Source organism: Passer montanus, unplaced genomic scaffold (genome assembly GCF_014805655.1).
Source record: "Passer montanus isolate IOZ18808 unplaced genomic scaffold, ASM1480565v1 scaffold11, whole genome shotgun sequence".
Classification (NCBI taxonomy): domain Eukaryota; kingdom Metazoa; phylum Chordata; class Aves; order Passeriformes; family Passeridae; genus Passer; species Passer montanus.
In genome coordinates, this window is record NW_024357613.1 from 12,800,854 (window position 1) to 12,813,920 (window position 13,067).

The window sequence follows — 13,067 nt, forward strand, 5'->3', positions numbered from 1 at the left end:
CAATAGCAATTAACTTATCCAGATTTAAGAATGGCATTGGTGTTAAATTCAAGCAGATATGTAAAGTTTTAGAGAGGCATCACAATGAAATATTTGGCACTTGGTCTTTGTATGATGTTGGTGATGTAGTTTGTAGATTACAGAACATCTCCTGTGTCAGTTTTCTAGTGTGTATGTGCAGTCTACAGAATGTATGTATATGTTTTCATAATCCTCATTTGCATAGAAGAGCTGTAGAGCATCTCGGTCTGAGAGATAAATAAAAAAAATAATTTCTTCTCAAAATAGGGTTAATGTTTGAAATATGAGCAATAGGAGAACGTCTGTAGTTATTTCAAATTACTATTTCAAAAGGTATCAGGTGTTTGCATTATTTACAACAGATGGTATGCTGAAAACACTTCTAGTTTCCCAGTAAATGTGGGAGAATACAGATCCAGAGGAGTAGTGTCTTGCTAGTGAACTTACACAGCTGAGGGAATAAAGGACCTATGCATTATATCAGGATTTATTTAATACCATTTCTCTCCTTGCTGCACCAGCTTCCTTTAGTTATCTTGGATGTTTGAGCTGTGTTAAGTTCTGGTCACATATCCCTATACTCCTGTTCTAAATAGCAGAAGTATTTGGCTTGATGTCCTAGACTACTCTCTCTCTTGTGTCAAGGTGAACTCAAAAGACCCATAACTAAGAATTTTGTCAGAATTATTAAATTTTGAAGCCTCTTCCACCATGACAATTTCAACATGGCGAAATCCAACACAGACCATCTGGCTAGCCTAAGGCATATGAGGGCTGCAGTGTAGCTGTCATGTAAGAGTCCAGAGAAGGCCACTAAGATGGTTAGGGGGCTGGAGGACCTCTTGTATGAGGAAAGGCTGAGAGAATTGGCTTTGTTAAACCCAGGAAAGAGAAGACTACAGGGTGACCTAACTGTGCCCTTGCAGTACATGAAGGGAGCCTGCAAGAAAGATGGAGACTTTTGACAAGAGAGTGTAGTGACAAAACAAGCAGGGATGGTATCACACAAATAGAGAGTAGCTTTAGATTAGGTGTTAGGAGGAAGTTCTTTGCTCCGAGGGTGATTTGGCACTGAATGGGTTGCTCAGAGAAGCTGTGGATGTCCTATCCCTGGAAGTGTTCAAGGCCAGATTGGATGGGTCTCTGAGCAGTCTGGTCTAGAGAAAGTTCCAATGCAGGGGCATTGGAACTGGATGATCTTTAAGGTCCCTTCCAACCCAAACCATTCTGTGATTCTTTGATCATGAGAGCAGTTTTCAGCATAGGTGCTGTTATTTAAAACTTAATTCTGCTAACATGAATGGAAGACGTTAGTTGTATTTGCAGCTGAACAAGTCCCCACAAGGGTTTGAGCAAACAAATGAAGTTCTTATGTGTGATAGTGATAAAGGCAGTAGTTATTTATACTTATGTATGTTAGTTGTATTTGCAGCTGAGCAAGTCCCCACAAGGATTTGAGCAAACAAAAATTAAGTTCTTATATCTGATAGTGATAAAGGCAGTAGTTATTTATACTTATGTACCTATGTTTTCCCACTTTTCTTTGTACCAGTCTACATGCTTCCTTTCAAACCTCGTAGTAAAAACCTTTTACTGTTGAAGTAGTTTTACTAGTTTTCTTTGTTTTCAGGTCATTTATTGAGCTTCTAGAACAGTGTAATTGTTCAGTGTAACCTGTATCAAGAATCTTTTTAAAAATAAGAAAAAAGGATGGAGAAGAGTAGTTCTATTTCCAGAAGTTATAAGTATTAACTTTGGTTTTAACTTACAGGTAGAAAATTAGAAGTAATTCAATGTACAAGAAACTGTACTGTATTACTTTTTCAGAAGTGTCACTTTGAAGTCTCACATCTCATTCTTCTCTTTATTCCCTGTCCATTGTGCATTAAAATTTATAATGTTTATGTACACTTAGAAGTAGTTCCCTCTAAATCTTCCAGTGCATCTCGCAGCAAGGCTTTGTCTAAATCCAAAATGTTGGAAAAATTTCATAAGGACAAGAAATATTCGTACTTAAACAAAGAAGAAGGAGCCCTCGCTTCTGACAGTCCAGACAATTCTGAGGGTAACAAATTTACTGTATTTTTTATGGTATTAAAAAGGTAAAATGACTCAATTCTGACAGTCTTGGTCAGATTAGGAAGAAAATAAGTTACTTTTTGAAGTAGATGTTTGTCATTGTCAGTTTGAGTCCTTTGTATTTATGTTTTTAAATGTTTCTCTGCGAGTGTGATATTAAGAAATAGTCTTCAAAGTGAAACTTAGGTTCTTTTTTTTAATTAATTTCAAATGGCTGTACCCTAAAAAAGAATACCATATGTCATTAGCTTTACAAAATGTTGCTTAGAAACATACAGGTAGTGAAATCTTTGGCATTCAAGATAACTACTTAAGAACCTTTTAAGAGAAGTAACAAATACCACTCCACAAAAGCAAATGGCTCTTGGTAACCTCACTGAAATCCATGGCATTGTTCAAACAGCCAAAAATACAATGAAGAGACTGTTAAATCCATGTGAGTTGATATTTTCTCCAAGTTTCATGGGTTTCTCAGAGTTCAGATTGTGTAGGATGAGAGAAAACAAATATTGTTGCCTTCACTAGCAGTGAGGGGTGTGTGTGAGTGTTGAGAGTGGCTAAGTTGCAAAGTTTAAAGGTTGCAGAAACAGTATTTGATTTTCACATTATTAATGAAGGTGCTTTTTAAAAGAACCTCTGATTTGACTCAAACCCTGACTAGCAAAATATTTTAAAATTATTAGATAGCTTACATAAACCCTTGAAGCCTTCAAGATCAATGTACATCTGCTGAGAAATTTCACTGGATATGAGATGATTTAAATTTAGAAACCACAGAAAAATGTTTTCTTTAAACTTTTGTTCTATTAAACATTCTAATTGGTTTTTTTACTGTTGTATAATCCCTTCTCCTTTCTTGCCAATCTCTACACAGAAGGTCAGTTGCAGTTAGCATTTGATTCTGCTAATATATTCTCATTCAAAAATAGTGTTGGAAGTCTGGTGAGGGTATGGCTAATCTAAAGCTCTGCAAAAAACTTGTGACCCAGCTGCAAACAGACTCCTATTTGCTGTCTTGATAACTAGAATAGAGTGCTATCTGAGTAAAATACTTTAAATTACTGCATTTGGCTACCTGAGAAATGGCCTATTTGTAGTTTTTTACTTCTGTTCAGCACTTTGAGCTTTCAATTTTCTGCTTTTCAATGTAGCAATATGTATTTATTTAGGCATTAACTTTCTATACATGTGGAGCTTGACCTTTAGACAGTGTCTCTGACATTTATTTGTTACATGCAGGGCAAGTCAGTCAGAGCTCTATATTGAGGACAGAGCTGAGGTTAGATACGGGAATGTGGATTTCCAAGATGTGGAATCTTCTGCACTTAGCCTCCCAGTAAGACATGCAAGGGGACTTTATCATCAAAATCAAGAAAATAAACCTATTCTTTTTAAAAAGGAGGCTCTTACAATCAGAATGAACATGCTGAGGACTGCCCACTGGGAAAGGAAAAGGTCTTGAGGCTCCTACTTTCCCACTTTCCCTCACCCTAAGTACATTTTCAGTACCAAAGGGAAAGGATTCTCCATTGTCGTAATATAGGCAAATATGGCATTTTTAAATGGGACTTGTATGGGCTTGTGTAGAGAACAGAGGAAGATCCCAGAGCTGAAGCACTTGGTCAGCACATGGAAAACTGATTTAGTGTTATTGATGTATGGATCTCCTCCAGTCTCCTGCAGCAGGAAATGAGCTGTTGTCAGTGTCTTCACCCCTTCTGGTGTGCTCAGTACAAGGACACAGCTACATCTCAACATCATGTGGCCAGGCAGGACAAAAAATTCTGAGTGTTACCAACTGACAATTAATGTTAGGAAAAAACAGACTTAGTTTCTCTTCCCTTCTATGAGAACTGTTAAATAATTTCATGTGTCATTTGAGACAATGCATAAGCAGGTTTTCTGCTATCCCTTCTCCAATGAGAACTTATTCAGAATGTAAGTATAAACGTGTGTGTTTTGCAGGCAGGCAGAAGGGAGTTTTTGAACTAGGAGTGTCCTGTGATATCTGGCTTTTAGTCTTCCATAAGGAAGTAGGTATGGCAGTGTTCTGCCTGAGGGCCAGCAAAAAGTTGTTAAGGTGATGTTGAACACTCACAACAGTGAAGTTGCAATTAGGAGAGAGCAGCTGCAAGTTGTAGGTGCATAAATGGGTAGTTGGGTATTCGTCAGCGACTTTTAAGAAACTTTGATTACTATTTTTTCCTTATAGCCTTTAAGCAACAAATGAAATGTAGCTGCTTAGCCAATGGCTTAGCGAGTTTAAACTGCAAGTTGTAGTTGCATAAATGTGTAGAATGGCATAACTGGGTATTCATCAGCGACTTTTAAGAGACTTTGATTACTATTTTTTCTTTATAGCCTTTAAGCAACAAATGAAATGTAGCTGCTAAGCCAATGGCTTAGCGAGTTTAAAAAATCTGTGGTGATCGGATGTAGTAAATCAAATGAAATTAACTGGGTTTTAAGAAAAGAATGTCAATTTCTGTATAGGGTCTGTGTGTGAGATTGTCTTTCATGAATAATGTGACAGTAGCTCAGTTTTTGCATTTGTCTCATGCTGAACTTTAGGTTATGTGTGCAAATACAAAGTACAGGAAGATAATGTTTATAATAGCTTAATTAATTAAACAAAATTTACATATAGAATCAGTGGAAATTAGGTGAATGCGACTCGTGAGACTGCATACCTTTGCAGTTGTAGTACGAGATTAAAACTGGTAGTTCTGGAAGCAGACTAGAAGACTGATTTGTCATACAAGTAGCTTTTAGATGATAGTCAAGAATATTGCAACTTTTTTCCCAGGAATGCTTGAAGCCAGTGGAAACTTTGTCAAGATACAGAGCACTTCACAGGCTGTGGGAGAAAGTCATGAAAATATGGATGTGGAAAAGATGCAGCTTGAGAAATGTGGTGGAGATGCTGTCTCTTTGAGTAGAGACAGCCTGGAAACAAATGGTGAGAACTGAGAGCCCAACCATTTCATCAAGTTAACTAGATCTAAATAAGATACTATTAAAAGTAGTTTTCCTTAATTGATTTCAAAATGGGATTCTTCACTTCTGTCAGCTGTGTCACGAACTGAAGTCTCCTAGTACTAGTCTGTAATGATTTGATGCCATTAATAGTTTATGAGTCTGTCTGTAGTTGTTGTTAACTATTATGGCTGTTCTGTGTGGACATACAGCACAGACACGGTTTATTTTCTTTTTTGAAATTTAGATTCAGTTTTAGCTTCTGGGCCTAATCAAAGTACTGTAGGAGTTGGATTGGATACCTTGGAAGAACAAGAAGAAAAAGAGATCTTTTTTGCCAAGCTTGAACGAGAAGCTTCCTCTACTCTTGATTATGCAAGATTAAATAAAGAGCTGGATTCCAATGATTCTGTCATACTAGCACCATTTGTACGGTAATTCAGAGGGAAGAAAAGTTGTGGACTATTAGTGAGCACATGTGGATTGGGTATGGCCACTGAGATTTTGTTGGATGATATCCTGTATATAATTTCAGTCAGTTTTTTGTTTGTTTATTGTGGTTTGGCTTTTTTTCTTCAAGAGAAGGGAAGAAATGAGCCTAATAAATAAAAGTGAGAGCATGAGTTAGTGATGAGTGGACGTAGCTCCATGGTCTTGTGCATAACTCAGTAGTAACAGCTCAATGTTCGTAATTGTAAGGAGTAACTAAACAAAGAGGTAACGACTGATAATAACAAGGAAATAGATCAGGAAAGATTCTATGACACTTTAGACATGATGTTACAAATTAATCTAGAGGAAAGGTATTTAATCTTCATAGACTAGGGCAATCCATTTATAATCAGTTACGTGAAAATAAGTTCCAACACCTGAGAGAAATGGATGAAGGGGAATTTCAGGATGCTGTTGCTGAAAATACTGAGTTCAGAGGCAACTTCTGATATGAAAATAGTTGGAGGGGCAGAATTCTGGAGAGCTTTAGATAAGGGCAAAACTTCTGTTTTATGGGAAAAGGGGAAAGAAAGGAGAGGTGGGTGGTTTTTAAAATTATTTTGTTAATCCAAAATGACAGGGTCAGAACAGGAGGCAAACCTTGATGATAAAAATAGTTTTTGAGAAGTTAATGTAGATGTTGAAGAGAATGCAGAAAGGGAGTGGTTTTAAGAGTTAGATTGAGAATTTTATCTGGGAAATACTTTATTTAATAATTTCTGACACTTTTACTACTTTTTTACATTTTATTTGATTTGTTGGACAATTACATTTTTTCTTTTATTACTAATTGTAAGAAGTATCAGAGTGTAGAGTTCCAAGAAAAAAAGTATATTTATTTGCTGTCCAAAGAGAGAGTAGAATTTTCATTTTATTTCTCAGAAATGAAAATGCTGAAAAAGAAGAAGAACCTGCACATGAAGAGAAATCTGGTAAAACAACCTTTTATTTTACCTGTAGTTCTTACATCAGCCTTTTAGGCTGTTGTTGCATTATGACTCTGCAGCTATTATTCATACCAGAGGGGTTAAGGGGTTTATTTTGCTTCTGTGCTTTTTCTTTTTTTAAGCGGATTTTTAATCTATTGTAAACCAAAAGACAAAAAAAAAAAGGAAAAAAAAAGTAGTAAAAATCCTGTATCATTCATAAATGAAAAAAAACCCTCTGATGTTGAAATTTGATTTACTCCAGTGTCTTAACTGTCATCTGTATTTCTGTGCCATGTTTTCATACCTCAGTTTAATCTCTGTAATCTGCAGTATTGCTCTTATCTGATTTCCCCACAAAATTTTCATGCTACATTTCTTGCTTATTTGTCTTTCACTTGTCATGTCTCTTTATTTTATGCTTCATTGCTGTTCTATGATAGTGTGTATTCATGTAATTTAATGGATTTTATTTTCAAATTTATTTATTCAGCTGAACCTTTGAGAGGTCCTGTTGTCAGGATTGAATTTCCCAAGCATAACGAGGATGTTTGTAAACCATAAACACATAAAGAACACATTATGATCCAGTATTTTGCAAGGGTTCTAAGTTTAAGTGTTACAGATAATGCAGACACTGGAGCCTGTTAACCACAGGAGCTGAGTGGGAGAGATACAGCAAAAGAGAACTGAAACTTGTGAAAGGATCTGGGTAACTGAAGGAAAAGCCTTTGGCTTGCTTGTGAAGTTTATTCTCTGACACACTTGGGTTTAAATAGTGCTTACTCTTGAGAGTGGCTTTTGGCCCACCAAAGCAGGTCATAAGAAGCCAAATTACACATTCTGAGCCTCAAAACTGCTGGAGTTGTCAATGTACAAAGTACTTTATCTACAGGGTTGGAATTGCATCATTTCACCCCTAAGTGAGAGAGAGTAATTGAATAAAAGGAGTCAGTTCAAGTACACCTTGAGGAGACAAAGCATATCTGATCACAAGGCAAGCCTCCTTTGAATTTAGAAATATTGTGTGTAACTTTCACTGTAGTTTTAGTACCATACTCAGTTTTGGGAACTTTCTGTTGCCTTTGTAAAAGGAGTAACATTAGCAGTAGCTGTTCTTAGACAAGGTATTGGGGCAAAGGAAATAGCTGTCTCTTACTCCTTTATCTTCCTTGAGAATTCATTCTATTTTATATTTATTTTTACTCTTTTAGGTAGCTACAGTGAAGATTTTGAAGATGAAACAGATAGTAATCCTGCCCTCAAAACTGAGGGAGATCAGGTGAATCAAAACATTGTGTCAGAAGTTGATTTAAGTCCTCAAGAGCAGGTATAGCTTGCTAAATGTTTCTTTTGCTTGCAGGAATTTTAAAAGCTGAAAGGCTATAGTGGCTCTCAGACTATCTTTCTGTTAAGGATATGCACTTCCCTGTGCTACATCATAGAAGGGGTTAAGTTCTTCACAGGGTTTCCTGCTTACTCCTCCTCTGAGTTAAGAAATGAGGATGGATGTGCACAAATGATGAGCTCAGGTGAAAACTCAAGCTCAGAATGAGTAGTGGTTAATCTCTCAGAGCTTTTGAGGTGCAAGTACACAGACTAGTGGAATTAATTCTGTACTGAGAAGCCCTTTGGACAGAGGACCCAAAAATCTTCCCTGTATGAGCTGTGAGGGCACTGCTGTCCACTGGCTTGGTCAGGTCTTCTGATGTGTGGCACGTGTGGTTGGAGCACATGGCTGCATCCCAGAGCACACTTTCAGATTTGTTCTTTTTTTTTTTTTAAAGAAGTCTATAGAGCATCAGGCATTCCTTTTCACTAGGTAAACTTGCTTGGTTTATTTTGTTCTTTTTAAATAAATTTATTAGAGTGGTATTTCTAATAAATGTTTGAAAAGTTAGAATGGAGCTGTAAATAATGTGCTTACTGTTACTTAACTTTTGTTTCTCATGTTACAATAAAAGAAAACCAGGAAGGTGCAGAAATGCTCCTCTGTGCAGAGAAGCATTTAATTTCTAGTCACTTGTGAAAAGGTTTATAGAGTATAGGATGTTGAGAATTTTATGGCATCCTAAGAAGGATTTTAGAGAGGTGCATATTGTTGGAGAATTAATAACTGGTTAGTTCTAAGTTCTAAAAACTGTTTTTAGGTATTGGACCAACTTCTAAAGTTTGTCCAATTTTTTTCCCATGATATTCAAAAAGTAATTGTTTGGGTTTTTGTTTTGTTTTGGTTTTTTTTGTTGTTAGGAAGAAGCAAACACTGGCATGCTGGCTAAAGGTAAAATATAAACTTTGTTCAGTGGAACAAGATTAAATGGAATTTTTTGAAACTTGCATACTTGATTTTTACTATTTTGATATTTTTCACCTTATTTTATTGTGTTCTACTGAAAATATGTTGAGTTCAAATAGTTAAAAATAATCTACATATTAGCACTTCAAGGTGATCATCAATATATTTTTATGTTTATTACGCCTACTCAGAACTCTGATGTGTCATCAGAGTTCATTGGTTTTCTACTAATGGCAATAAAATAATCTACATAGTATTTTTTGTATACTTAAGACATCAAGCTCTGGTATGCTTCTAATTCCAGTGTGCTGAAGTATAAATAAGAGAATTTTCTTCAACATTTATCTTCTTAGTTGTATTGCTTGATTCACAAGATTCTGCTGTAGAGCTTCAGAAGGCCATTGAAGCATCAGATGTAGCTCCAGGTGAACGTGATCAGCCTGAAGAAGTCAGTGCAGTTGAAATGAATGAAGCAGGTAAGGGATGCTTTAGAAAAAAAACAAAACAAAACAAAACAGAAAAAACCACCACACAACAAAACTCAAAACCTAAAATTGTCCTTTGTTAAAATAGGTGACTCCAGTGTTTCACTTGTTCTTAAATTATTGGGAAACATAAAGCCCTTGGTTTTGCCAACAAATCTTGAAAGCAGGAGGAAATATTTTGGGAAATAGTGATGTTTCTGCTAAAGACTTGGTTATTGAAAAGTAGCTTTTGATGTTGCAATATCATATTTAAATACCATCTCCTCTGGTTATGTCTCATATCTAAAATTCTTCTTTGACAGCACTGAACTGCATTATTAAATACATTCTCTTATCAAACTTCACACAACAGTACAGGCCATTAGTATCCAGATTGTGGCTGTGATGGCACCTGTTCAAATAGTCATTTAACATAAGCTGTTAATTTTGGTACTGTTAATTTTGGTACTGTTAAAATACTGAGATGGGGAGAATGGGGGAGAGGAATGCAAACTGTAGATAAGATAATTTAGTAGGCACGAATTAACTGGCAACTGTTTCTTTTAATAGGAAAAATGAGATCTTTATTTTTTTTTAATGTACATGACATCACCGTTTTCCCCACATAATAAACAAAGCTCGTAACTGAAACACAGGCTGCAGTAGGATGTTTCCCAAAACAGAAAATCCAGTAGTGTCTCTTACAAGCCTGCTTTTTTCTCAGGTGCTTCCTATGGACAAGGCAGCAATGACATGGAAGCGCTGTACCAGGCATATCATCACATCGATCAGTCTCTGGGAGACACTGGCGAGCAGAAACTGCACAATCCTGCACTGGCAGTCTCAGAAGGCTTAGGGCAAAGCATTTCACAAAATAATGACATCCGTGTAAAAAATATGTCAACTGTTGATTCAGGTAAATAGCTCCAAGGAAGGCATGTATTTTACAAGCTTGTAAAACAAGTGAACTAGTAATATCTACAATACTCCATTTATGAAACATTTTTAAATGTTGTCCTTGTAACAAATATTTTTTCTAGGTTGTTTTTTAATTTATTTTCTATTTATTTCTCATCATTTAGATTTACCTACTGTGGAAGAATTGATGAAAACAATTACAGGACATATGTGTAATACCAGAAATTTTGATTTGGACCCTGAACGGTATTTATTTCAAAATGTGTTTTAAGAATTTTAGTAATCTAAAGCTGCTAATGATTTGTGATAGATAGCTTACTAAATAACTTATCTGTATCTTTCGCTAATTAAATACTGAGATTTTGTTACATCCTGCACTGGCATTATGGCATTTGCAGTAAACTGTTAAATTAATTATACAATACTAATAGGTTTAGACCAGGAATTCCCATACTTACTTTGGGTAATAAGCAGCAATGTTTGTCAAATCATTTGGATGAGGGTTCATCACTCACAGCTAGGATCTCTGCCTTCCCAGTCTTCTGCTCTTTCCCCTTCCCCATACAAGGATTTCAGCCCACATGCTATCCTAGCTTTCCAAACTCCATAATCTTAAATTCAAATTCTCTTAAAATCAAACCCTACTGTTGTGATTCTATCTAACCTGTGCTCCATACCTCCCCCTTATTTGCTGCATCTGCTCTGTCTAGAGCAGACAGCACAGGCCTTGCAACCATCAGAAATACAGCTTATGCTTAGCAGATGAATTCAGGGAGCTTTTCATATTCTGCACTCAGCAGAAATACTGCTAATTTTTTAATTAGTGCTAATTGCAGGCTTATGGGTGTTTATCTTGTAGCCAATTGTGCTACCTCCACAAAAACATTTGCTACTGGGAAGGGGCTCTTTTTACACAGCCTGGGAGTGAATCTGTATTACTAAATCTGCAAGATGAGTCTTAAAAGAGGCTTTGTAGCTCTTTGAAATTCAGACAGTTTCTCCAGCTGATACATAAGGAAAAAACGCCCTGCTTTTTCCAGAGTGATAGGAAAGCAAAAGGCAAAAGTTTTATTATATATGACTTTCTTTTTTCTTGTAGTCCTGTGAAACTGGTAGGCAGCACAGACAATGACCTCATTAGCCACTCACCCTTTGAAGACCCCCAGAGTAATACATCTTGGGAGAAAAACTTAGTTCAAAAGTTTAACAGAGAAGAAAGCATCTTTCTACAGACAAGCATGAATGACAATAACTTTCAGAGGATGACTGAGAAAGAAATTCAGACCAGTGAAGTAGAGCCTGATATACTAAGAGAAAAAATAGGACAAGACTCTCTGCTTTCACAAGGAAGCAAAACTAAAAAAGTAAGTATTACCAACCAGATTTTTGTTATATGGAAGTAATTTTTAAAGGTATGTATTTTTAGACTGCCTGTCACTTGATTATGCTCTGATGTTAAGAAATTGAGAGACTGTTGTTCTTTTTCTTGAAATTCCATGTTGCCATTGCTGCTGTTAGAGGTCACCAAATCCAGTGTACCTTGGGACCAGTAGGATTCTTCTTGGCCCAACACGTGGAAGGCTGCTGCAGTGCCATGTCTCCAGCTCAAGACACTGATGTCTCTGAGCACGTGAGCATTGTGTAAATGCACAGCAGGCTCAGAACAGGGAACATTTTAACAGAGAGAACAGTTAGAAATGCAGTTCAGTAAGAATATAGGAGGGGCAGCAATGGTCAGTGTCCAGCTGAGTCAGACAAGTGTGCCTGATCATGTCACCAGCTTTTTTAATCTGTTTTTTTCCTCTATTTCCCAGACTTGTTTCTTTACCTGTATTTTGTTATTTCTCTAGAGATCCCGTAAATTTTGCACATTCTTAGAATCATCTCAGACATCCCAGAACAAGAGTTATGTAATCCCAAATCTTCTCCCTGCATCCCCAGATAATTTTCTCCTTGCATCCCCGAAAGTGGCTTCACATTCCTTTAGGCAATCATCTTTTGTGTGTGCAAGGCATTGTAGGGACAGAGGTTTGGCTGATTTATCCTGATGAATTGCCCATCAGGGAAAACAGGCAAAACTTTTAAAACTTTTTCATTTATTGGTCTTGGGAGTTGTGTGCTTTGTTTTCGACGATTAGGTTTAGCAGAGTTCCTCTGCCTTTCACTGTTCTTTTATTCATGACTGGGTTTCTATATTCACTGTGTTTATTAGCCTTTAGTCATGACCTACTTTATTTGGTAAGCAAAAGACCCTGTAATGCACAGTACAATTAAAATAAAAATACAATTTCCCAGATCAATTAAATAGAGCCAGTACAAAGTACTCGCCCTGTGTAGTTCTGAAGTAATACAATTCTGCAAAATTACTTGCTTCTAATTTGTTTAAAAACAATGCTTGCCATCATCCTGAGTCTTACAGTTGTGTAATTTTGGTAACTGGTTCTGTGTTTTTCACTGGGGAATGCTACCCTCAGTTTACAGCAGAGCCTAAAGCTTGTTTTACATCAATGTGTTCTGTCACAGGCTCTTCGGTCTTGTTCCTTGAAGAATGAAAGATCAGAATCAATGTCAACCAAACCCATGTCATACAAGAATATTAGAAGTCCAGCATCTGTACATAAAAAGAAACCTTCACACGGTCCTCATGGATTGGTTAGAAGTTCTGGCTATGGGAAGCCCAGTTTACTTTCAAAGCAGTCTTGTCCAGGCAGTGAAAAGAAAACACCAAAAGAAACTTTCAAAAAGACCTGCACGAAAGCCAAAAGTCCTGCAGATAGAGCAAAATCTAAAGGTAATTCTAAGTTTTGAGAGTTTTAATTCTGAGTTTAAGAGCCAGAGAGGTTTGCTTTTTGTGCTTCACATTAAAAAAAACCTCAAATGTCGTAAAGAAATCTA

General features: G+C 36.5%; 1 protein-coding gene across 6 annotated transcripts in view; it reads left to right on the plus strand.

The window, feature by feature from the left end:
- CEP162 (centrosomal protein 162) overlaps positions 1–13,067 on the plus strand; it is a 43,749-nt gene that overhangs the window by 10,785 nt on the left and 19,897 nt on the right. For 3 of the 6 annotated variants that reach the window (XM_039729482.1, XM_039729464.1, XM_039729473.1), the window contains exons 5-14: positions 4,907–5,059; positions 5,324–5,510; positions 6,451–6,500; positions 7,709–7,824; positions 8,745–8,775; positions 9,144–9,266; positions 9,979–10,170; positions 10,337–10,418; positions 11,272–11,536; positions 12,696–12,963. In XM_039729482.1, coding sequence (XP_039585416.1) covers positions 4,907–5,059; positions 5,324–5,510; positions 6,451–6,500; positions 7,709–7,824; positions 8,745–8,775; positions 9,144–9,266; positions 9,979–10,170; positions 10,337–10,418; positions 11,272–11,536; positions 12,696–12,963 — 1,467 coding nt within the window. Of the gene's footprint in view, positions 1–1,935; positions 2,087–4,906; positions 5,060–5,323; positions 5,511–6,450; positions 6,501–7,708; positions 7,825–8,744; positions 8,776–9,143; positions 9,267–9,978; positions 10,171–10,336; positions 10,419–11,271; positions 11,537–12,695; positions 12,964–13,067 lie in introns of those variants that run through there. The other 3 variants (XM_039729499.1, XM_039729509.1, XM_039729490.1) reach the window with 3 other exon arrangements.